At 56.1% G+C, this 23,250-nt stretch overlaps 1 protein-coding gene across 2 annotated transcripts in view; it reads right to left on the minus strand.

Moving 5' to 3' along the window:
- The window catches only part of ATRNL1 (attractin like 1), a 775,749-nt gene that overhangs the window by 403,306 nt on the left and 349,193 nt on the right, over positions 1-23,250 (minus strand). For both annotated transcript variants that reach the window (XM_073556584.1, XM_073556585.1), the window contains one exon: positions 8,926-9,019. In XM_073556584.1, coding sequence (XP_073412685.1) covers positions 8,926-9,019 — 94 coding nt within the window. The remainder of the gene's footprint in view (positions 1-8,925; positions 9,020-23,250) is intronic.

Here is a 23,250-nt window from a genome sequence, read left to right on the forward strand (position 1 = left end):
GAACTTGGCGTGACACAAGATAATAAAATCGTCCTTTGCAGGCGGAGGACAGACTGGGGTTGTTGGCGGTGTCCCGTGCTCGGTCGCTGCGCCCGCGGTTTTCTCTGTGACCTTTGCTTGAACCGGTTTCTTTCCTTTTTGTTAAGACTCGTGCGTCGCTCTCGGTGCTGCGCTGATATACGGGGGAACGTAAAGCGCTCAGTGATGGGAGCAGCGGCGCCATTACCGGGTTTATCTCCTGATTAGACGCTCGATCATTCACAAGAAAACACAAACATGGAGGAGTTAGCGCCAGCGGAGCCCGCGCCGTGTCAGCCGCGCACATCAGTACATGGACGCGGCACTGGTGTAACCTGGGGGCTGCGGTGCCGGAGAGGGGGCGCCGCGCTGGGTAATTAACCGCCCAGAAAAGAAGAACAAGTGAAATAAATCTGCGGCTTTCAGGATGAGGATTTTATAGCGCAGCATTAACCGCGCACCTGCTCCACCGGCGGGAATATTCGCATTGCTGATGGCGGTGACATCTTTATGCTGATGAGCCCCGCCGAGCGCTAATTACCAGCAGCACCGCGTGAAGAGAAACCGTGTGCTCGGCTGATAACGCGGGCAGGAACACGGCGGCGGATCACGGGCTTCACGGGATGCTGCCGGCAGAGGAGGAGGATAACCCCCAATATCCCCCTGTGAGGTGCGGAAAGGAGCATGTGAGCAGCTCTGGGGCCTTGGGGTGACCGGACCCCATAATTCAGGATCCGCACTTATCCGGCATCTACGGCTCAGAGCACCAACCCTGAAATGAAGACCCTCTCCTCAGACCTCGTGGCACCCTTTAATAGCAGCAGGCGTTTTATATCTGCGCCGCTCACTCTGGGATGTCCGTCCGTTCGCGCTCTGGTTCTGGTATAAATGTAGGAAGATGGACCGGGCCGGTGGTACCTCTCTTGCGTCAGTTCCGGAACTATCGGGGTGGTCACCATTGTTGCCGGGGGGAAAGCTTTCTGACCCAGACAGACCTTTGCACTCCACAGTAGGGGGCGTGTCAGAGATAAAAGGGACGGTGCGCAGGAAAGCGAGAGACTTGGCGGGAAGACAGAGCGCGCAGCAGGAGAAGGTTGACTCACTCTCCTTGGAGCGACACGATAGCTCAGGCCCGCGCTGTAGTTCCGCGGCCTATGTGCACATTGACTGTGAGCAACAAGTAGCTGTGTGCCGTCACCGAGAATCCGTCCTGCACAGTTCTGCTGATTGCCGCGGGCGAACGGCCTAAGAAATGACCTGGTGATTCGTACAGAGCCGGACAGCTTCACCCCCGCCTCCACCGCTGAGCTGCCGTATCACGCCGCTCTTACCTGGGGCCGGGGCCCCTGTGCCCGACGTCACCACTACTGGTGTCCCGTCGGGTGCGCATGCGCACCTCTCGCACCTAGTCCCATGGTTGCACTATGTTGCTAATGCGCATGCTCGCTCTTCTCGGCTCTGACTGCAGCCACGTCATCTCTATGGTCCTGGAGGACCTGACCCGGAAGTCACAGCGCTCATGCCCTATATCAGGCTACCTCTTCCTATGGCAGGTGCCTGATTATTGTTGTGATTCCTGGCTTGGCCTGTTTGGTCCTTGCTTAGCTGTGCGCTGTATTCGGGTCCCCTGCCTTGTGCTCTGTCGCGCTTCCTAGCACACGCTCCGTTCCTGTATTCTGCCTTGCCGTGTGTGACGAGCGTCAGCTTACGCTGAGTCGTTTTTCTTTAGAGAGTGGACCCTCTGGGCCGTGGCACCCACCCACCTAGGGCGAGCTGACCTTGTGAGAAGCCACCCCCTATACAGGGAGTGTCAGGGGCAAGACCAAGGGGGTGAGCCACCACGACAGCTGGGACCAGACGGCCGGCTCACGGAAGCAAGACAAGGCGAGACAAGACGTAGGTTCAAGATAACTTCATTACGGAACAGTTCAGGGTAACAACAGGTGCAAAACGTAAACACACAGGGAACACATAGCAAGGTGCGTGCAGCGCACGCCAAGGTCCAAGACATGGTACGTGCAAGATGGTAGGCAAAGGCATGCTGGCATCGGACTCCGGACATCTGGCAACGATCGACATGATCAGGGCATCAGGCTCCGGACATCAGGCCGCAGTCATCAGGCTTACGATCTCTGGCAGCGATCGGCAGGTTCCGGGCATCCGGCAGGCAAACCAGGGTTCAGGCAAGGAGGCACGACAGATCTCCAGGCACGGTGCGTGTTAGGGAACACGCTGAGGTCCAAGGCAGGATTCTAGGCAGGGTGCGTGCTAGGGGCACACCAGGGTCCAGGGCAAGGTGCAAGGCAGGGTGCGTGTGTAGGGGACATGCCAGGGTTCAAAGCAAGGTGCAAAGCAAGGTGCGTGTGTAGGGGACCCGCCAGGGTTCAAAGTTCAACAAACAATATAGGGTGTGTGTGTAGAGACACGCCAAGGCACAAGGTAAAAGGCAGAGTCCTGCGCGTGCAGAGAGACACGCCAGGGTCAGGTTCAAGGCAAAGTCCTGCGCGTGCAGAGAGACACGCCAGGGTCAGGTTCCAGGCAGAGTCCTGCGCGTGCAGAGAGACACGTCAGGGTCAAGGTTCAAGACAGAGTCCTGCGCGTGCAGAGAGATACGCCAGGGTCAGGGTTCAAGGCAGAGTCCTGCGCGTGCAGAGAGACACGCCAGGATCAGGTTCAAGGCAGAGTCCTGCGCGTGCAGAGAGACACGCCAGGATCAGGTTCAAGGCAAAGTCCTGCGCGTGCAGAGAGACACGCCAGGGTCAGGTTCCAGGCAGAGTCCTGCGCGTGCAGAGAGACACGCCAGGGTCAAGGTTCAAGACAGAGTCCTGCGCGTGCAGAGAGACACAACAGGGTCAGGGTTCAAGGCAGAGTCCTGCGCGTGCAGAGAGACACGCCAGGGTCAGGGTTCAAGGCAGAGTCCTGCGCGTGCAGAGAGACACGCCAGGGTCAGGTTCCAGGCAGAGTCCTGCGCGTGCAGAGAGACACGCCAGGGTCAAGGTTCAAGACAGAGTCCTGCGCGTGCAGAGAGACACGCCAGGGTCAGGGTTCAAGGCAGAGTCCTGCGCGTGCAGAGAGACACGCCAGGATCAGGTTCAAGGACGGAGGCTTGCGCATGCCGAGGGGCATGCCAGGGACAGGTTCAGAGCAAGGACCTGTATGTGCGAGAGGGCACGACAGGGTACATAGCAAGACCTGCGCGTACTTTTATAGAAGCACGGGGAGGTATGCCAAGGGCAGGCTAGGGCCTGCGCGTGCTAAGAGAAGCACGGAGAGCACAGTGCAGAGACAGCGTGAGTGCAAGGAAGCACAGAGAGCACGGCTGTGGCACTGGATAGCTGGACGGGCTGCAGCACAAACAGACGGGTAAGACTCCAGCGAACCCGGCTGGGGCATAGCAGGCGACACAGCTGTCACTGACCGACGAGCACGGCTGAGGCACAAGCAGGCGGGCACGGCTGAGGCACAAGCAGGAGGCTAGGAAGGCCAGGCACATGCAAAGGGTACACGAAGCAACAAAGCAAAGCAAGACAAGAAACCAGGCAGAGCTTAGGCAGAGTACGGAACACGGAGCAGAAACTTAGGCAGAAACACGGAGCAAGAACAGAGCTAGCAGCGGAGCGTAGGCCGAAGCCCAGAGCTGGGTCAAGGCAGAGCCTTGAGACTAGACATGGAAATGTGCAAGAGAGCACCAAAGGGCAGAGTTCGGAAAACCAGGCAGAGACAAGAAACATGAGAAGTACTACAAGGCTCAGAATAGCAAAGACTAGACATGGCGAAACAGGGTAAGGCAGAGAACAGTGGAAGTGCTACAAGGCAAAGCAAGGCAAGGACAAACATGGCACGAGAGACAGCATAAGACATGGCACGAGACAAGAGGCAGAGTACAAGAACAGAGTGTGTGCAGAGATGCACGACAGAGCAAAGTGCAGGGGCACAGACTACAGGAGCGACCCAGCAGGCCAAGCAGCCATGCAGGGAAGCAACACGATACTCAGGCCCTGACCATAGGGAGAGGCAGTCCGATATAGGGCATTAGCACCTCCACTTCCGGGTCAGGCCCAGGGGAGAACTTCCAGTTCAGATCCTCCAGGATCACAGAGAGCAGCCACATGACCAGGGATTCCAGACATGAAGAGATGATTGTAGAACCAGACAGTGCCGGAACCTAGGAGGACACATGATCAGGGGTTCTTGGAACACAGAGATGATCAGAGAAGGCATAGCAGAAATGCAGGCATCTTGCAGCCAAACAGTCATGAGGTGAGTGTGCACACTGCTCTAGGGAACATGCAGGATAGCAGACATGAGATGCGCGTGCATACCGCTCCAGGGGTCATGAGGCAAAAGAGACATGGCGGACATGACACCGTGCTTCCTAGCACACGCTCCATTCCTGTATTCTGCCTTGCTTCCTAGCACACGCTCCGTTCCTGTACTCTGCCGTGCTTCCTAGCACACGCTCTGTTCCTGTACTCTGCCGTGCTTCCTAGCACACGCTCCGTTCCTGTACTCTGCCTTGCCGTGCTTCCTAGCACACGCTCCGTTCCTGTACTCTGCCGTGCTTCCTAGCACATGCTCCGTTCCTGTTCTCTGCCGTGCTTCCTAGCACACGCTCCGTTCCTGTACTCTGCCTTGCCGTGCTTCCTAGCACACGCTCCGTTCCTGTACTCTGCCGTGCTTCCTAGCACACGCTCCGTTCCTGTACTCTGCCTTGCCGTGCTTCCTAGCACACGCTCCGTTCCTGTACTCTGCCTTGCCGTGCTTCCTAGCACACGCTCCGTTCCTGTACTCTGCCTTGCCGTGCTTCCTAGCACACGCTCCGTTCCTGTACTCTGCCTTGCCGTGCTTCCTAGCACACGCTCCGTTCCTGTACTCTGCCTTGCCGTGCTTCCTAGCACATGCTCTGTTCCTGTACTCTGCCTTGCCGTGCTTCCCAGCACACGCTCCGTTCCTGTACTCTGCCTTGCCATGCTTCCTAGCACATGCTCCATTCCTGTACTCTGCCTTGCCATGCTTCCTAGCACACCCTCATCTATACTGTGCCCTGTTGTGCTTCTTTGCTCGTGTTCTGCCCTAGTCCTATATCTCTGCACCCAATCTGTCTTGCCTTGCACTCAGACGTGCTTCCCAGCACGCGCTCTGCCTAACCCTGTACTCTGGGGTGCTTCCCAGCATGCACTCTGTTTAACCTTGTGCTCCTGTGCATGTGCCCTGCTTTGCCCGCACTCGGGCGTGTTAGCCACTGCACGCCATACGTGCTCCCGTGTTTTCGCCTTGCACTATCCAGTATCTAGCGCACTCCCATGCATACACCCTGTATTGTCCTGTACCCTCCGTGCTTCCGTACACTTGCCCTGTACTGTCCTATACCCTGCGAGCCCCTGTGTCCACGCTTTGCACACTCCTGTTTTCTGCATACTTCCAGTTGCATCCTGCAGACACACTCATTCGTGTCTCCTGTGAGCCGGCTACCCGGTTCCAGCAGTCGTGGTACCTTACCCCCTAGGGCTTGCCCCTGACACTCCCTGTATAGGGGGTGGTCCTCACTAGGTCAGCTCGCCCTGGGTGGGTTGGTGCTACGACCCAGAGGGTCCACTCCAGGAGTCATCACATGCCTCATGCTCCGGCGGTTCCGCAGACTGTGCCCCATCACATACATCACCCCGGGAACGCAGGGCCTCGCCTAGGAGAGCCAGGATACGCCGCTTTCGTCGGGAGACAGTGCCTCAACTTTCTTCAGAATCACGCCAGAGACTTCCCGTGTCACTTGCGTGGGCGCCACCGTGGGAGTACAAGCTTTCACAGCCCGGAAACCAACAGACTGGTAAGTTTCCCCGTTTCATGAACCATTGTTCTTACCCTGATAGAATACACAGTTATACTCCCTTCAGAACCCATTATCTCCCTGCGTGGAGTATCCCCTGTAAACTTTTCCTCTGCCTCCTCACTGCATCCCGTGTACTGCTATCTCACATAGAGACCGGGAATCAGGATAATGTCGCAGAGCTGGAGTGACATGTGATGACTCACGTAAGCATCGTCACGCTGGTATCAGCCGCTGGGGGCAGGATACACACTGATGCAGTTCTGTTACTTGGTTTCCTTTCATTATTACATGGTCTGCCCAGTGATGATATCGGAGCTGCTGAGCGGCACTATATTTCCTTCTCCTCTGCCCGGGGGTCAGACACCCACGATGGGGCCATACACGCCATGACTCCAGCTCTGGTGCGCAGTATGGCAGTGTTATGTGCTCACTATATGGCAGCACATGGGCACTCTATGGCTGTATTGCAATGGGGAGAGACTGGTCTATAAAAAGACAAGGGGCCCTTCCCGTTCTGCCCTGGGGCCCCACCACGATCTATGGCGCCTCTCTGACACATTGCGCCAGCTCCTCAGCTCTCCCAGGAGGCTCCAGGATCACATTGTCATCACTTCTCGAGTCTCGGGGGGACGTTATTCTATCATTACCGTATTTAGCAACGAGTTCAGACTTGGCGCCTATAAAAAGCCGACGCTCGGCACCAAACCCGCGACTTTCCTCACCTCCTATAATAACCTGCTAATAAATGCGTCTTGCTGATCGCTCTCATGGCGCGTAACTGCTCGCACGGCGGATTCTGCCCCTCAGTGACTGAAGGAGGTGGTGTCCGGTAGATTGTCAGCTCTGTGGGCCGGCGGCACAAGGTCCGAGCAGATACTGAACAAGAAGGGAATGCTGGGGGATTTCAGCTGCTGCACTGTGAATGCTGCGCATCCTTTCCCTATGTGCTACATGAATGAATGCTTTCTATTGCTTTCTGTTGTCAGCCATTTCAGGCTGGAAAATCAGACAATTTCCAGCATTTTTTCTTTGCAGTGGATGGACAGTAATGTGAGGTGCTGCCGTCTGTTATGGGGTGCCTCCGGTACCGCCGTCTGTTATGGGGTGCCTCCGGTACCGCCGTCTGTTATGGGGTGCCTCCGGTACCGCCGTCTGTTATGGGGTGCCTCCGGTACCGCCGTCTGTTATGGGGTGCCTCCGGTACCGCCGTTTGTTATAGGGTGCCTCCGGTACCGCCGTCTGTTATGGGGTGCCTCCGGTACCGCCGTCTGTCATCGGGTGCCTCCGGTACCGCCGTCTGTCATCGGGTGCCTCCGGTACCGCCGTCTGTCATCGGGTGCCTCCGGTACCGCCGTCTGTTATCGGGTGCCTCCGGTACCGCCGTCTGTTATCGGGTGCCTCCGGTACCGTCGTCTGTCAGGGGGTGCCTCCGGTACCGCCGTCTGTTATCGTGTGCCTCCGGTACCGCCGTCTGTTATCGGGTGCCTCCGGTACCGCCGTCTGTTATCGGGTGCCTCCGGTACTGCCGTCTGTCAGGGGGTGCCTCCGGTACCGCCGTCTGTCAGGGGGTGCCTCCGGTACCGCCGTCTGTCAGGGGGTGCCTCCGGTACCGCCGTCTGTCAGGGGGTGCCTCCGGTACCGCCGTCTGTTATCGGGTGCCTCCGGTACCGCCGTCTGTTATCGGGTGCCTCCGGTACCGCCGTCTGTTATCGGGTGCCTCCGGTACCGCCGTCTGTTATCGGGTGCCTCCGGTACCGCCGTCTGTCAGGGGGTGCCTCCGGTACCGCCGTCTGTTATCGGGTGCCTCCGGTACCGCCGTCTGTCAGGGGGTGCCTCCGGTACCGCCGTCTGTTATCGGGTGCCTCCGGTACCGCCGTCTGTCAGGGGGTGCCTCCGGTACCGCCGTCTGTCAGGGGGTGCCTCCGGTACCGCCGTCTGTCAGGGGGTGCCTCTGGTACCGCCGTCTGTCGGGGGTGCCTCCGGTACCGCCGTCTGTCAGGGGGTGTCTCGGGCACCGCCGTCCTTCCCGCGGTGTCTTGGGCGCTGGTGGTCGCGGTCAGTCAGAATTTCATGTCTGTAACGACCTTCCTAAGATCTCGCTCCGACCGTTTCCACGGCTGAATCTCTGATTGCCGCCATTTCTCCTCTGTTCCCGTCCGGGGAGATTCTACCGGATAAGATTATGTGGAATGGTTCTGGCGTTTTACTTTTTGGGGATTTTTTTCCGCCCACGTGTTACTCGCCGGGGGCAGCCACAAAACTGTGAGCAGTCATTTCATCATATTAATTATACATCGCTCATCAGACGGGGTGTTAGTACCGCTCGCTGCCTGCGACGTGTGAGGCCGGCGCAACCCTTCTGGGGAGAGAGAGAGAAGCCCCCACAGCTCACACCGACCTGGGGATGTCAGGAGGGGGAGACGGGCGAGAGTACACCTAAGATCACAAGAGGCGAGCAGAGGACTGAGAACCATACAGCTTATCCTCCAGTCACCTCCAGAGCTGCACTCACTATTCTGCTGTTACATCATGTCTTATCCTCCAGTCACCTGCAGAGCTGCACTCACTATTTTGCTGTTAAATCATGTCTTATCCTCCAGTCACCTCCAGAGCTGCACTCACTATTCTGCTGTTACATCATGCCTTATCCTCCAGTCACCTCCAGAGCTGCACTCACTATTCTGCTGTTACTTCATGCCTTATCCTCCAGAGCTGCACTCACTATTCTGCTGTTACATCATGTCTTGAGCTCCAGAGCTGCACTCACTATTCTGCTGTTACTTCATGTCTTATCCTCCAGTCACCTCCAGAGCTGCAGTCACTATTCTGCTGTTACATCATGTCCTAACCTCCAGTCACCTCCAGAGCTGCACTCACTATTCTGTGAGCGGTAACATGGGATCATTACAATGCTAACAGGCAAGGTCTTGTTATGTGACTGCAGCTCTAGATGTGATTGGAGTATGACCATGTACATTTTTGGTACTCTGTAGTGATTTGGATTTGTGAGGGTCTTTTGAAGGTTCGGGATAATGGGGAGTAGTCCAAGAGTGATAGCACACAATGATGGGGGTACTCACAGCTGGCAGTGGTCTCCTTTGATCCCCTTGGTGGTGCAGTGGCATTTCCCGGTCTGCATCTCACAGATACTGGCGTGTCCATTACATTCACAGGCTGCAAGAGAACAGAGAGGAGGATGAGACTCTGCACCGCAAAGTACTACATACCCATCAGACAGTATAGAGAGGAGGATGAGACTCTGCACCGCAAAGTACTACATACCCATCAGACAGTATAGAGAGGAGGATGAGACTCTGCACCGCAAAGTACTACATACCCATCAGACAGTATAGAGAGGAGGATTGAGACTCTGCACCGCAAAGTACTACATACCCATCAGACAGTATAGAGAGGAGGATGAGACTCTGCACCGCAAAGTACTACATACCCATCAGACAGTATAGAGAGGAGGATGAGACTCTGCACCGCAAAGTACTACATACCCATCAGACAGTATAGAGAGGAGGATGAGACTCTGCACCGCAAAGTACTACATACCCATCAGACAGTATAGAGAGGAGGAGGAGACTCCGCACCGCAATGTACTACATACCCATCAGACAGTATAGAGAGGAGAGGATGAGACTCCGCACCGCAAAGTACTACATACCCATCAGACAGTATAGAGAGGAGGATGAGACTCCGCACCACAAAGTACTACATACCCATCAGACAGTATAGAGAGGAGGATGAGACTCTGCACCGCAAAGTACTACATACCCATCAGACAGTATAGAGAGGAGAGGATGAGACTCTGCACCGCAAAGTACTACATACCCATCAGACAGTATAGAGAGGAGGATGAGACTCCGCACCGCAAAGTACTACATACCCATCAGACAGTACAGAGAGGGGGATGAGACTCTGCACCGCAAAGTACTACACACCCATCAGACAGTATAAAAAGGAGGATGAGACTCCGCACCGCAAAGTACTACATACTGTCCATTGTGGCTTTGTGTGTCCTGGCACAACCACCGCCACGAGGCAGAGCCCGGAGCACGACCGCAGCCACGAGGCAGAGCCCGGAGCACGACCGCAGCCACGAGGCAGAGCCCGGAGCACGACCGCAGCCACGAGGCAGAGCCCGGAGCACGACCGTAGCCACGAGGCAGAGCTTGAAGCACGACCGTTGCCACAAGGCAGAGCTTGAAGCACGACCGTAGCCACGAGGCAGAGCCCGGAGCACGACCGTAGCCACGAGGCAGAGCCCGGAGCACGACCGTAGCCACGAGGCAGAGCCCGGAGCACGACCGTAGCCACGAGGCAGAGCCCGGAGCACGACCGCAGCCATGAGGCAGAGCCCGGAGTACGACCGTAGCCACGAGGCAGAGCCTGGAGGACGACCGCAGCCACAAGGCAGAGCCTGGAGGACGACCGCAGCCACGAGGCAGATCCCGGAGCTCGACCGTAGCCACGAGGCAGAGCCTGGAGGACGACCGCAGCCACGAGGCAGAGCCCGGAGCACGACCGTAGCCACAAGGCAGAGCTTGGAGCACGACCGTAGCCACAAGAGAGAGCTTGGAGCACGACCGTAGCCACGAGGCAGAGCCCGGAGCTTGAGTGCAGCCAGACGTGTTATCCTCTGAAATGCTACAGTATTTCATAGAGAATGTAGGTAGAAGATCCGGCTGCGGCTTTGTCGTTCCGGTCTCCTCTCTCTATGGTCCCTATGGCTTCTCCTCGCACTGCTGCAGATGGTTGACAAGTCTGCTGATGTATAGACGGCAGACACCTGTCAATCACTGGGAGCGGGGCGAAAACAACGCACCTGTCTGCAGTCGAGCACCGGCCTCAGGTCAGCGTTAGTCCACTGACAGGTTCTCTTTAAACTCCTCTAGTCTTGATCTGATATTTCTCACAGCTGATGCTTTGGTACAGTTGTATCCATTCCAGACAATCCTCTTCCTGGACTCCAGACTGATACATTGTAACAAACCATCAGAACAAGGAGCTTTGTGCTCTGTGTTAAGGGTTAACGTTTCTTTCACTGTTAACGTGTTCATTTTCAGAGGGTAAATCATGGTTACGACATGATGGTGGGAGCGGTACAGGAGCAGAGGGAGTAGTGCAGGAGTGGAGCGTACACAGGCGCGGAGGGAGCGGTGCAGACATGGAGCGTGCGGTGCGGAGCGTGCGGTGCAGGCGCGGAATGTGCGCTGCGCTAAATTATTACTAGCAGAGAACGCACATCGTGGATTATTATAAAGAGTTGCGATCGCCGCAGGGAAGACGGAAAAATAACAGGAAGATTAATAGGCGGTCGTGAAGCAAGTGTGGCCTCCACACCAAGGGTTGGCAAAGGGGGACAGCCAGGACACCCGGGGCCACGAAGGAGGACAGCCAGGACACACGGGCCCACAAAGGAGGACAGCCAGGACACACGGGCCCACAAAGGAGGTCAGCCAGGACACACGGGCCCATAAAGGAGGACAGCCAGGACGCACGGGCCCACAAAGGAGGACAGCCAGGACGCACGGGGCCACGAAGGAGGACAGCCAGGACACACGGGCCCACAAAGTAGGTCAGCCAGGACGCACGGGCCCACAAAGGAGGTCAGCCAGGACGCACGGGCCCACAAAGGAGGACAGCCAGGACGCACGGGCCCACAAAGGAGGACAGCCAGGACGCACGGGCCCACAAAGGAGGACAGCCAGGACGCACGGGCCCACAAAGGAGGTCAGCCAGGACGCACGGGCCCACAAAGGAGGTCAGCCAGGATACCCGGGGCCACAAAGGAGGACAGCCAGGACGCACGGGCCCACAAAGGAGGACAGCCAGGACGCACGGGCCCACAAAGGAGGACAGCCAGGACGCACGGGCCCACAAAGGAGGACAGCCAGGACGCACGGGCCCACAAAGGAGGTCAGCCAGGACGCACGGGCCCACAAAGGAGGACAGCCAGGACGCACGGGCCCACAAAGGAGGTCAGCCAGGACGCACGGGCCCACAAAGGAGGTCAGCCAGGACGCACGGGCCCACAAAGGAGGACAGCCAGGACGCACGGGCCCACAAAGGAGGTCAGCCAGGACGCACGGGCCCACAAAGGAGGTCAGCCAGGACGCACGGGCCCACAAAGGAGGTCAGCCAGGACGCACGGGCCCACAAAGGAGGTCAGCCAGGACGCACGGGCCCACAAAGGAGGTCAGCCAGGACGCACGGGCCCACAAAGGAGGTCAGCCAGGACGCACGGGCCCACAAAGGAGGTCAGCCAGGACGCACGGGCCCACAAAGGAGGTCAGCCAGGATGCACGGGCCCACAATGGTGGTCAGCCAGGACGCACGGGCCCACAAAGGAGGTCAGCCAGGATGCACGGGCCCACAATGGTGGTCAGCCAGGACGCACGGGCCCACAATGGTGGTCAGCCAGGACGCACGGGCCCACAAAGGAGGACAGCCAGGACGCACGGGCCCACAAAGGAGGACAGCCAGGATGCACGGGCCCACAATGGTGGTCAGCCAGGACGCACGGGCCCACAATGGTGGTCAGCCAGGACGCACGGGCCCACAATGGTGGTCAGCCAGGACGCACGGGCCCACAAAGGAGGTCAGCCAGGACACACGGGCCCACAAAGGATGTCAGCCAGGACGCACGGGCCCACAAAGGAGGACAGCCAGGACGCACGGGCCCACAAAGGAGGTCAGCCAGGACGCACGGGCCCACAATGGTGGTCAGTCAGGACACACGAGCCCACAAAGGAGGTCAGCCAGGACACACGAGCCCACAAAGGAGGTCAGCCAGGACACACGAGCCCACAAAGGAGGTCAGCCAGGACACACGGGCCCACAAAGGAGGTCAGCCAGGACACACGGGCCCAATATGGAAGACAACCAGGACACATGGGACCACAAAGGATGACAGCCAAAACACTCGGGCCCACAAAGGAGGAGAGCCAGGACATTCGGGGCAGCAAAGGAAAACAGTCTGGACACCTGGAGCCACAAAAAAGGTCAGCCAGGACACAGGGGCCCACAAAAGGAGGACAGCCAGGACACCCGGGGCCACAAAGGAGGACAGACAGGACACCCGGGGCCACAAAGGAGGACAGACAGGACACCCAGGGCCACAAAGGAGGACAGACAGGACACCCGGGGCCACAAAGGACAGACAGGACACCCGGGGCCACAAAGGAGGACAGACAGGACACCCGGGCCCACAAAGGAGGACAGGCAGGACACCCGGGCCCACAAAGGAGGTCAGCCAGGACGCACGGGCCCACAAAGGAGGTCAGCCAGGACACACGAGCCCACAAAGGAGGTCAGCCAGGACACACGGGCCCACAAAGGAGGTCAGCCAGGACACACGGGCCCAATATGGAAGACAACCAGGACACATGGGACCACAAAGGATGACAGCCAAAACACTCGGGGCCACAAAGGAGGAGAGCCAGGACATTCGGGGCAGCAAAGGAAAACAGTCTGGACACCTGGAGCCACAAAAAAGGTCAGCCAGGACACAGGGGCCCACAAAAGGAGGGCAGCCAGGACACCCGGGGCCACAAAGGAGGACAGACAGGACACCCGGGGCCACAAAGGAGGACAGACAGGACACCCGGGGCCACAAAGGAGGACAGACAGGACACCCGGGGCCACAAAGGACAGACAGGACACCCGGGGCCACAAAGGAGGACAGACAGGACACCCGGGCCCACAAAGGAGGACAGACAGGACACCCGGGCCCACAAAGGAGGACAGACAGGACACCCGGGCCCACAAAGGAGGACAGGCAGGACACCCGGGCCCACAAAGGAGGTCAGCCAGGACGCACGGGCCCACAAAGGAGGTCAGCCAGGACGCACGGGCCCACAAAGGAGGTCAGCCAGGACGCACGGGCCCACAAAGGAGGACAGCCAGGACGCACGGGCCCACAAAGGAGGTCAGCCAGGACGCACGGGCCCACAAAGGAGGTCAGCCAGGACGCTCGGGCCCACAAAGGAGGTCAGCCAGGACGCACGGGCCCACAAAGGAGGTCAGCCAGGACGCACGGGCCCACAAAGGAGGTCAGCCAGGACGCACGGGCCCACAAAGGAGGTCAGCCAGGACGCACGGGCCCACAAAGGAGGTCAGCCAGGACGCACGGGCCCACAAAGGAGGTCAGCCAGGACGCACGGGCCCACAAAGGAGGTCAGCCAGGACGCACGGGCCCACAAAGGAGGACAGCCAGGACGCACGGGCCCACAAAGGAGGACAGCCAGGACGCACGGGCCCACAAAGGAGGACAGCCAGGACGCACGGGCCCACAAAGGAGGACAGCCAGGACGCACGGGCCCACAAAGGAGGACAGCTAGGACGCACGGGCCCACAAAGGACAGCCAGGACGCACGGGCCCACAATGGTGGTCAGCCAGGACGCACGGGCCCACAATGGTGGTCAGCCAGGACGCACGGGCCCACAATGGTGGTCAGCCAGGACGCACGGGCCCACAATGGTGGTCAGCCAGGACGCACGGGCCCACAATGGGGGTCAGCCAGGACGCACGGGCCCACAATGGGGGTCAGCCAGGACGCACGGGCCCACAAAGGAGGTCAGCCAGGACACACGGGCCCACAAAGGAAGTCAGCCAGGACACACGGGCCCACAAAGGAGGACAGCCAGGACGCACGGGCCCACAAAGGAGGTCAGCCAGGACGCACGGGCCCACAATGGTGGTCAGTCAGGACACACAAGCCCACAAAGGAGGTCAGCCAGGACACACGGGCCCACAAAGGAGGTCAGCCAGGACACACGGGCCCACAAAGGAGGTCAGCCAGGACACACGGGCCCACAAAGGAGGTCAGCCAGGACACACGGGCCCAATATGGAAGACAACCAGGGTACATGGGACCACAAAGGATGACAGCCAAAACACTCGGGGCCACAAAGGAGGAGAGCCAGGACATTCGGGGCAACAAAGGAAAACAGTCTGGACACCTGGAGCCACAAAAAAGGTCAGCCAGGACAACCGGGGCCACGAAAGAGGTCAGCCAGGACACAGGGGCCCACAAAAGGAGGACAGCCAGGACACCCGGGGCCACAAAGGAGGACAGACAGGACACCCGGGGCCACAAAGGAGGACAGACAGGACACCCGGGGCCACAAAGGAGGACAGGCAGGACACCCGGGGCCACAAAGGAGGACAGGCAGGACACCCGGGGCTACAAAGGAGGACAGGCAGGACACCCGGGGCGACAAAGGAGGACAGGCAGGACACCCGGGGCGACAAAGGAGGACAGGCAGGACACCCGGGGCGACAAAGGAGGACAGGCAGGACACCCGGGGCGACAAAGGAGGACAGACAGGACACCCGGGGCCACAAAGGAGGACAGACAGTACACATATGAGGACTACAGGGACACTGGGATATAAAAATGAGGGCACCCAGGACATCAGAGCCAGGAAATCTATAAAAATGTAATTTGATAATCCTGCTATTTGCCGGCCGGGCCGCCTCTATACGCCGCGCAGGTGGCGGAGCAGGCGGTGGGTCACGTGGAGGCTCCTGTCAGGCCCAGTGAGTCCAGGCCACCGGCACATTGTAACAGAACTCGCTTGGCGGAGAAGTAAATTGCATTCTTTGTGTACAGGCCCTAAGGACGATAAATCCCGGGGTGAAGGGTTTAGCACAGGTCAAACTGCGCGGCCCCAGATTAATTCGCTCCGGCTGCATTTTGTAAACCAGCGATTTGCAGGACGCAGAGGAAATGGCTTTTTCTCAGGAAATGCCGAGCAATCAGTTTGAGCCTTCAGATTGTGGCTAATGACTGGAGGCCGAAACTGATGGATGTTCTCTATACAGCGGAGGAGCGCACTGCCCAGATCGCCGGATCACAGGTCGGCCGCCGCGCTGATGCCGTGCGTACAAGGCCGCGAGTGCCGTGCTGGATATTTATAGGGCGACTTACACCCAGATACACGGAGCGTAGAAAGTATTTACACCCCTCCGATCTGCCCAGGCCCGGATTGATAATGATCAATCTGCCCAACCGGGCATTTTCCCGCTGGGCCGCTGCCATGTGCTGGCCACGGGCTGGCAGCGCCAGCTTATCTGGCCGCTTGACCACTGGCCTGTTCTTCCTGCCGCACAGCGGTTGTAGCTCCCAACCGTCCCGGGATTTTTCTCTCCCGCACTGCAAGGAGATAATCCGCCATCCCCCATCCTCGCCCTCCCAGAGACCCCCTGCAGCCCCTCACAGCATCGCTAGACTGCTCTCTTCTCTGCGCACAGGACCTGTGATGAGGTAACAGGAGGGGAGGAGTCAGAGGTCACATGATCAGGGGCCTTTGTCTGAGGCCCCAGATCATGTGACCGCTGACTCCTCATCACAGGACCTGTGCGCACAGCCCTCGGTGTCTGCAGGACTCTGCTGTGCTGGTTGTCTTGGTGCTAGATGAGGGAAGTTTATGTGTGGGGTCAGGAGGGGTTTACAGGGTGGATGTAGCAGAGCTGTGTGTGTACGAGGTGTACGGAGCGGAGCCGTGTGTGTGCGAGGTGTACGGAGCGGAGCCACGTGTGTACGAGGTGTACGGAGCGGAGCCGTGTGTGTACAAGGTGTACGGAGCGGAGCCGTGTGTGTACAAGGTGTACGGAGCGGAGCCGTGTGTGTACAAGGTGTACGGAGCGGAGCCGTGTGTGTACAAGGTGTACGGAGCGGAGCCGTGTGTGCGAGGTGTACGGAGCGGAGCCATGTGTGTGCGAGGTGTACGGAGCGGAGCCGTGTGTGTACGAGGTGTAGGCAGCGGAGACGGATGTGTACGAGGTGTACGGAGCGGAGCCGTGTGTGTACGAGGTGTACGGAGTGGAGCCGGAGGTGTACGGAGTGGAGCCGGAGGTGTACGGAGCGGAGCAGAGTGTGTGCAAGGTGTACGGAGCGGAGCCGTGTGTGTCCGAGGTGTACGGAGTGGAGCCGTGTGTGTACGAGGTGTACGGAGCGGAGTCGTGTGTACGAGGTGTACGGAGCGGAGTCGTGTGTGTACAAGGTGTACGGAGCAGAGCCGTGTGTGTACGAGGTGTACGGAGCGGAGCCGTGTGTGTACGAGGTGTACGGAGCGGAGCCGTGTGTGTACGAGGTGTACGGAGCGGAGCCGTGTGTGTACGAGGTGTACGGAGCGGAGCCGTGTGTGTACGAGGTGTACGGAGCGGAGCCGTGTGTGTACGAGGTGTACGGAGCGGAGCCGTGTGTGTACGAGGTGTACGGAGCGGAGCCGTGTGTGTACGAGGTGTACGGAGCGGAGCCGTGTGTGTACGAGGTGTACGGAGCGGAGCCGTGTGTGTACGAGGTGTACGGAGCGGAGCCGTGTGTGTACGAGGTGTACGGAGCGGAGCCGAGTGTGTACGAGGTGTACGGAGCGGAGCCGAGTGTGTACGAGGTGTACGGAGCGGAGCCGTGTGTGTACGAGGTGTACGGAGCGGAGCAGAGTGTGTACGAGGTGTACGGAGCGGAGCCGCGTGTGTACGAGGTGTACGGAGCGGAGCCGCGTGTGTACGAGGTGTACGGAGCGGAGCAGAGTGTGTACGAGGTGTACGGAGCGGAGCAGAGTGTGTACGAGGTGTACGGAGCGGAGCCGAGTGTGTACGAGGTGTACGGAGCGGAGCCGAGTGTGTACGAGGTGTACGGAGCGGAGCCGAGTGTGTACGAGGTGTACGGAGCGGAGCCGAGTGTGTACGAGGTGTACGGAGCGGAGCCGTGTGTGTACGAGGTGTACGGAGCGGAGCCGTGTGTGTACGAGGTGTACGGAGCGGAGCCGTGTGTGTACGAGGTGTACGGAGCGGAACAGAGTGTGTGCGCGAGGTGTACGGAGCGGAGCAGTGTGTGTGCGAGGTGTACGGAGCAGAGCCGTGTGTGTACGAGGTGTACGGAGCGGAGCCGTGTGTGTACGAGGTGTATGGAACGGAGCCCTGTGTGTATAAAGTGTATGGATCTGAGCCTTGTGTTTACGGAGCGGAGCAGAGCCGTGTGTACGGAGCAGAACCGCGTGTGTACGAAGTGTATGGAGCAAAGCCGCATGTGTACAAGGTTTACGGAGTGGAGCCATGTGTGTAGAAGGTGTACACAGCGTGGCCACGTGTGTATAAGGTGTACGGAGCAAAGTCGCATGTGTACGAGTTTTACGGAGTGAAGCCATGTGTGCGCGAGGTGTACGGAGCGGAGCCGTGAGTGTACGAGGCATACAAAGCGGAACCGTGTGTGTATGAGGCATATGGAGCCATGCATGTACAAGGTGTAAGGTGGGGAGCATTCATACAGTACCTCCCAACCGTCCCGGATCCAGCGGGACAGTCCCGATTTTGAGAGAGACTGCCCCAGCCGGGAGCTTACTTTTCCCGCGGACACAGGAGTACACGGCGGAGCCCCGAGGAGCACTTTAAAACTCGCATGTGACGTTCTACCGGAAATGACGTGCTGGAAGCTGACCAGAAATTAGGTAATTTCAGGAGGAGATTGTGACTTGGAATCGGGGATGTCGGCCATGTGAGCAGATCATGATATGTCCTGCACCGGGAGGCTCAGGTGGGCACTACAATGGGAGCCGGGCTGCTATAGTATCTTTATAGAATATTTCTTTCTCTCTGTTTCTTTCTCTCTGTTCTTTCTTTCCTTCTTTCTCTCTCTAATCTTTCTTTCTTTCTCTCTCTCTGTTCTTTCTTTCTCTCTCTTTCTCTCTCTGTTGTCTCTTTCCCATCTTTCTTTCTCTGTTTTTTCTTTCTTTGTCCACACTTTCTTTTTCTCTCTGTTCTTTCTTTATTTCTTTCCCCTCTTTCTTTCTCTCTCCCTCTGTTCTTTTTCCACTTTCTTTCTCTGTTCTTTTTCTTTCACTCTCTCTGTTCTTTCTTTCCCCTCTTTCTCTTTCTCACTCTTTTCTTTCTTTCTTTCACCTCTCTCTGTTCTTTCTTTCCCTTCTTTCTTTCTCTCTCTAATCTTTCTTTCTCTCTCTGTTCTGTTTCTTTCCCTTTCTTTCTCTCGCTCTGTTCTTTCTTTCCCATCTTTTTTTCTCTCTGTTGTTTCTTTCTTCCCCTCTTTCTTTCTATATTATTTCTTTCCCCTCTTTCTTTTTTTCTGTCCCCTTTCTTTCTCTCTCTCTCTGTTCTTTCTCTCTCTTTGTTTTCTTTTTTTCTCTCTGTTCTTTCTTTCTTTTCCTCAGTACCAGCCACTGTGCCCATAGTACCAGCCACTGTGCCCATAGTACCAGCCACTGTGCCCTCAGTACCAGTCAGTGTGATCAGCAGTGCTAAATGGGTGTGGTTGGGGCGTGGACATGGGTGTGACTAGTTGTGAAACGGTGAGATTGGGGCACCCTTTGTTCCTCTTTCCCTTCTTCAAAAGTTGGGAGGTATGCCCGGTCATACGTGTACGCGCAAGCAGCAGTCATTGCTTGCAGCGCATGTAGCAGGACCCCTGCTGCAGGGGTTAAGAACGTGCTGACTTTGACATCAGGACGTTGTATGTGAGCGGAGAGCGTGCCCCTGGCTGCAGCCTGAAGTATCAAGGACTGGGACACACAGCACAGGAATTGCGGAGTTCCTACCCGCACCGGTAATCTGCCTGTATTCAGTCTGGGTCTGGGTGAGGGTAATCCCAGCCCAGACATGTTTAAATTAAAATACGTCATCCCCCAGCAGTGCACTGCACAGGTGCTGAAGCTGATGTATATACAGGTGCTGGGGCTTACGTATAGATAGGTGCTGACTCGAGGCTGATGTATATACACTGTACACTGTGTATATATATATATATATATATATATATATATATATATATATATACACACATACATATATATATATATATATATATACGTAAGCCCCAGCACCAGTATATACACCAGCACCTGTATAATACACAGGTGCTGGGGCTGATGTATATACAGGTGCTGCCAGGGCTGATGTATATACTGGTGCTGACTTGAGGCTGATGTATATACGGGCTGTATGTATATACATCACTGATCAGCCTCTAGTAGCACCTATATGTACACCAGCCCCAGCACCTGTATATCCATCAGCCCCAGCACACCATACATACACCAGCCCCAGCACCAGTATATACATCAGCCCCAGCACCTGTATATACATCAGCCCCCAGACCATATATACACCAGCCCCAGCACCTGTATATACATCTGCCCCAGCACCTCTATATACATCAGCCTCAGCACCCGTATATACATCAGCCCCAGCACCCGTATATACATCAGTCCCAGCACCTGTATATACACCAGCCCCAGCAACTGTATATACATCAGCCCCCCGGACCATATATACACCAGCACCTGTATATACATAAGCACCAGCACCTGTATATACATCAGCCATCTGCCTCAGCACCCATATATACATCAGTCCCAGCACCCGTATATACACCAGCCCTAGCACTCGTGTATACATCAGCCCCAGCACCCGTATATACATCAGCCCCAGCACCCGTATATACATCAGCTCCAGCACCCGCATATACATTAGCCCCAGCACCCGTATATACATCAGCCCCAGCACCCGCATATACATCAGCCCCAGCACCTGCATATACATCAGCCCCAGCACCCGCATATACATCAGCCCCAGCACCCGCATATACATCAGCCCCAGCACCCGCATATACATCAGCCCCAGCACCTGTATATACATCAGCCCCAGTACCCGCATATACATCAGCCCCAGCACCCGTATATACATCAGCCTCAGCATCCGTATATACATCAGCCCCAGCACCCGCATATACATCAGCCCCAACACCCGCATATACATCAGCCCCAGCACCCGCATATACATCAGCCCCAGCACCCGCATATACATCAGCCCCAGCACCCGCATATACATCAGCCCCAGCACCCGTATATACATCAGCCCTAGCACCCATATATACATTAGCTCCAGCACCCGCATATACATCAGCCCCAGCACCCATATATACATCAGCCCCAGCACCCGTATATACATCAGCCCCAGCACCCGTATATACATATGTATACACAGTAGTCTCAATGTGATATATACTCAGCAGTATGTAACATAATATTGTATAATACTGTCAATTATAAAGTAGAGTTGTGTGTAAATAGTGTAGAGCTGTTCATATAGTATGTTGCTGTGTATATACTGTGGAATCCACACTATATACACTGGCCCAGCTCTACACTATATAGTATATACACAGCTCCACTCTATGTTCCTTACCACAGTATATAGTGTGGAGCTGTGTACATTGTGTATACTCCTCCTGTCCTGTATACATGGTGTAAATACAAGTATCTGCTCTAAGTGTGCGTATCTATGAAAATAAGAAGCGCTCCGATGAATTGTGCAAAGTGGCGGACTCTTTATTAGCCCATGTGAGAAAGTTTTGGATCTATAACAGATCATTTCTCTGCTATGGAATTGAAATATTACCACATGGGCTAATAAAGAGTCCGCCACTTTCCTCTTATTTAATCGGTGTGCTGATTATTTTCTTTTTATAAATGCCTTTGATTTAAGGGTGTGTGTCCTAAAAGCATTTCACCCACTGCTTAATATTTGGTGGTGATATGACACATATCAAGGCTGACATCACCACCCGGCAAAAGCGGGCAAGTGCCGTTGGGGACTTGGCATGCTATGGGGCTCGTAAGTAGTGGAGCTCCGGTGCCAGCACCGACACAGTTGAAAACAATGATGAGTGAGGGAGCCATCTGTTGATGCTCCCTCTCTCAGCATTCCCCCTCTGCGTCTGAGCTCTGTGACGTCTTAGAGCAGAGGGTGCAATGACATCACTACAGCGAATCGCCTGTGCCAAGCAGTGCAGAGGATCAGAATACACTGAGGAGACCAGAGCAGTGGGGACAGGGAGAAGCATTATATGGGGCCCATTATACTGTATGAAGTATTATATGGCCCATTATACTGTATGAAGTATTATATGGGGCCCATTATACTGTATGAAATATTATATGGGGCCCATAAAACTGTATGCAGTAATGTATAGGGCACATAATACTGTATGGAGCATTATGTGGGCTCATTGTACCATATGGAGGAATATGTGGGGCCCATTGTAATGTATGGAGCAATATATGGGGCCATTATACTGTATGGAGCATTATGTGTTGCCCATAATAATGTATGGAGGACTATGTGGTACCCATAATACTGTATGGAGGACTATATGGCGCCCATAATACTGTATAGAGGACTATGAGGTGCCTATAATACTATATGGAGGACTATGCGGGGCCCATAATACTGTATGGAGGACTATATGGAGCCTATAATACTGTATAGAGGACTATATGGTGCCCATAATACTGTAAAGAGGACTATGTGGTACCAATAACAATGTATGGAGTACTATGTGGCGCCCATAATACTGTATGGAGGACTATGAGGTGCCCATAATACTGTATGGAGGACTATGAGGTGCCCATAATACTATCTGGAGACCTATGTGGTGCCCATAATACTGTATGGAGGACTATGTGGTGCTCATAATACTGTATGGAGGACTATGTGGTGCTCATAATACTGTATGGAGGACTATGTGGTGCCCATAATACTGTATGGAGGACTATGTGGTGCTCATAATACTGTATGGAGGACTATGTGGTGCCCATAATACTGTATGAAGGACTATGCGGTGCCCATAATACTGTATGGAGGGTTATCCAAATTCGGAAGTTCTCCCCTATCGTTGGGATAGGGGATGACTTTCTGTTTGTTGTGGATCTGACCGCTGGGACCCCCATGATCCTGGGAAACGTAGCTTTGAAGTGCACCATGTAAATGGAGCTGTGGTCAATCATACGCACTGTGACGCCATTAACATGTGGCTCTTCAAATAACTCCTTTAATAGAGTGATGAGGGGACGACAAAGTATAGCAAAAATTCACTGATCGGTGCTGATGAGTGCTATAGTATGTGGGCTGGTGGGGTTTGTGTGGCAGGTCTGCTTTTTTTTGTCCCAATCCGGCCCTGGATCTGCCTGGTGGAGACGGGCTCCTACCATTAGGCATGGTGGCGGCTGCGCCGGGGTCTTCATTCCTTCATCTATAGGTGTCCACATCCCGTACTGAGATGGCAGCAAAATACTGGGGAAAATCTGCTGCCGTCTGCACGAGCGCTGCCAGACACAGAAAACTGCGGAAACTACACACTGCGCTGGCGCTCTAAGGGACGTCCCGAAAAATGCAAGGAATTCTCCATCTATAGGATACGGGATCACGTGCCGATTGCTGGGTTCTGGAACAGCGAGATCAGCTCTTTGCAGCCTCTGCTACATGCAATGTCTACGGCAGCCGAGCGCTGCAGACAATCAATGGAGCAAAGGAAGCGAGAGCTCACCTCCACATTAATCCTGACCCCACACTGGGGGCTCTGGACCCCCAACAATATCCT

The sequence above is a fragment of the Dendrobates tinctorius genome, unplaced genomic scaffold (assembly GCF_039654945.1).
Source record: "Dendrobates tinctorius isolate UK_male_01 unplaced genomic scaffold, ASM3965494v1 ptg000236l, whole genome shotgun sequence".
NCBI classification, from domain to species: Eukaryota; Metazoa; Chordata; class Amphibia; order Anura; family Dendrobatidae; genus Dendrobates; species Dendrobates tinctorius.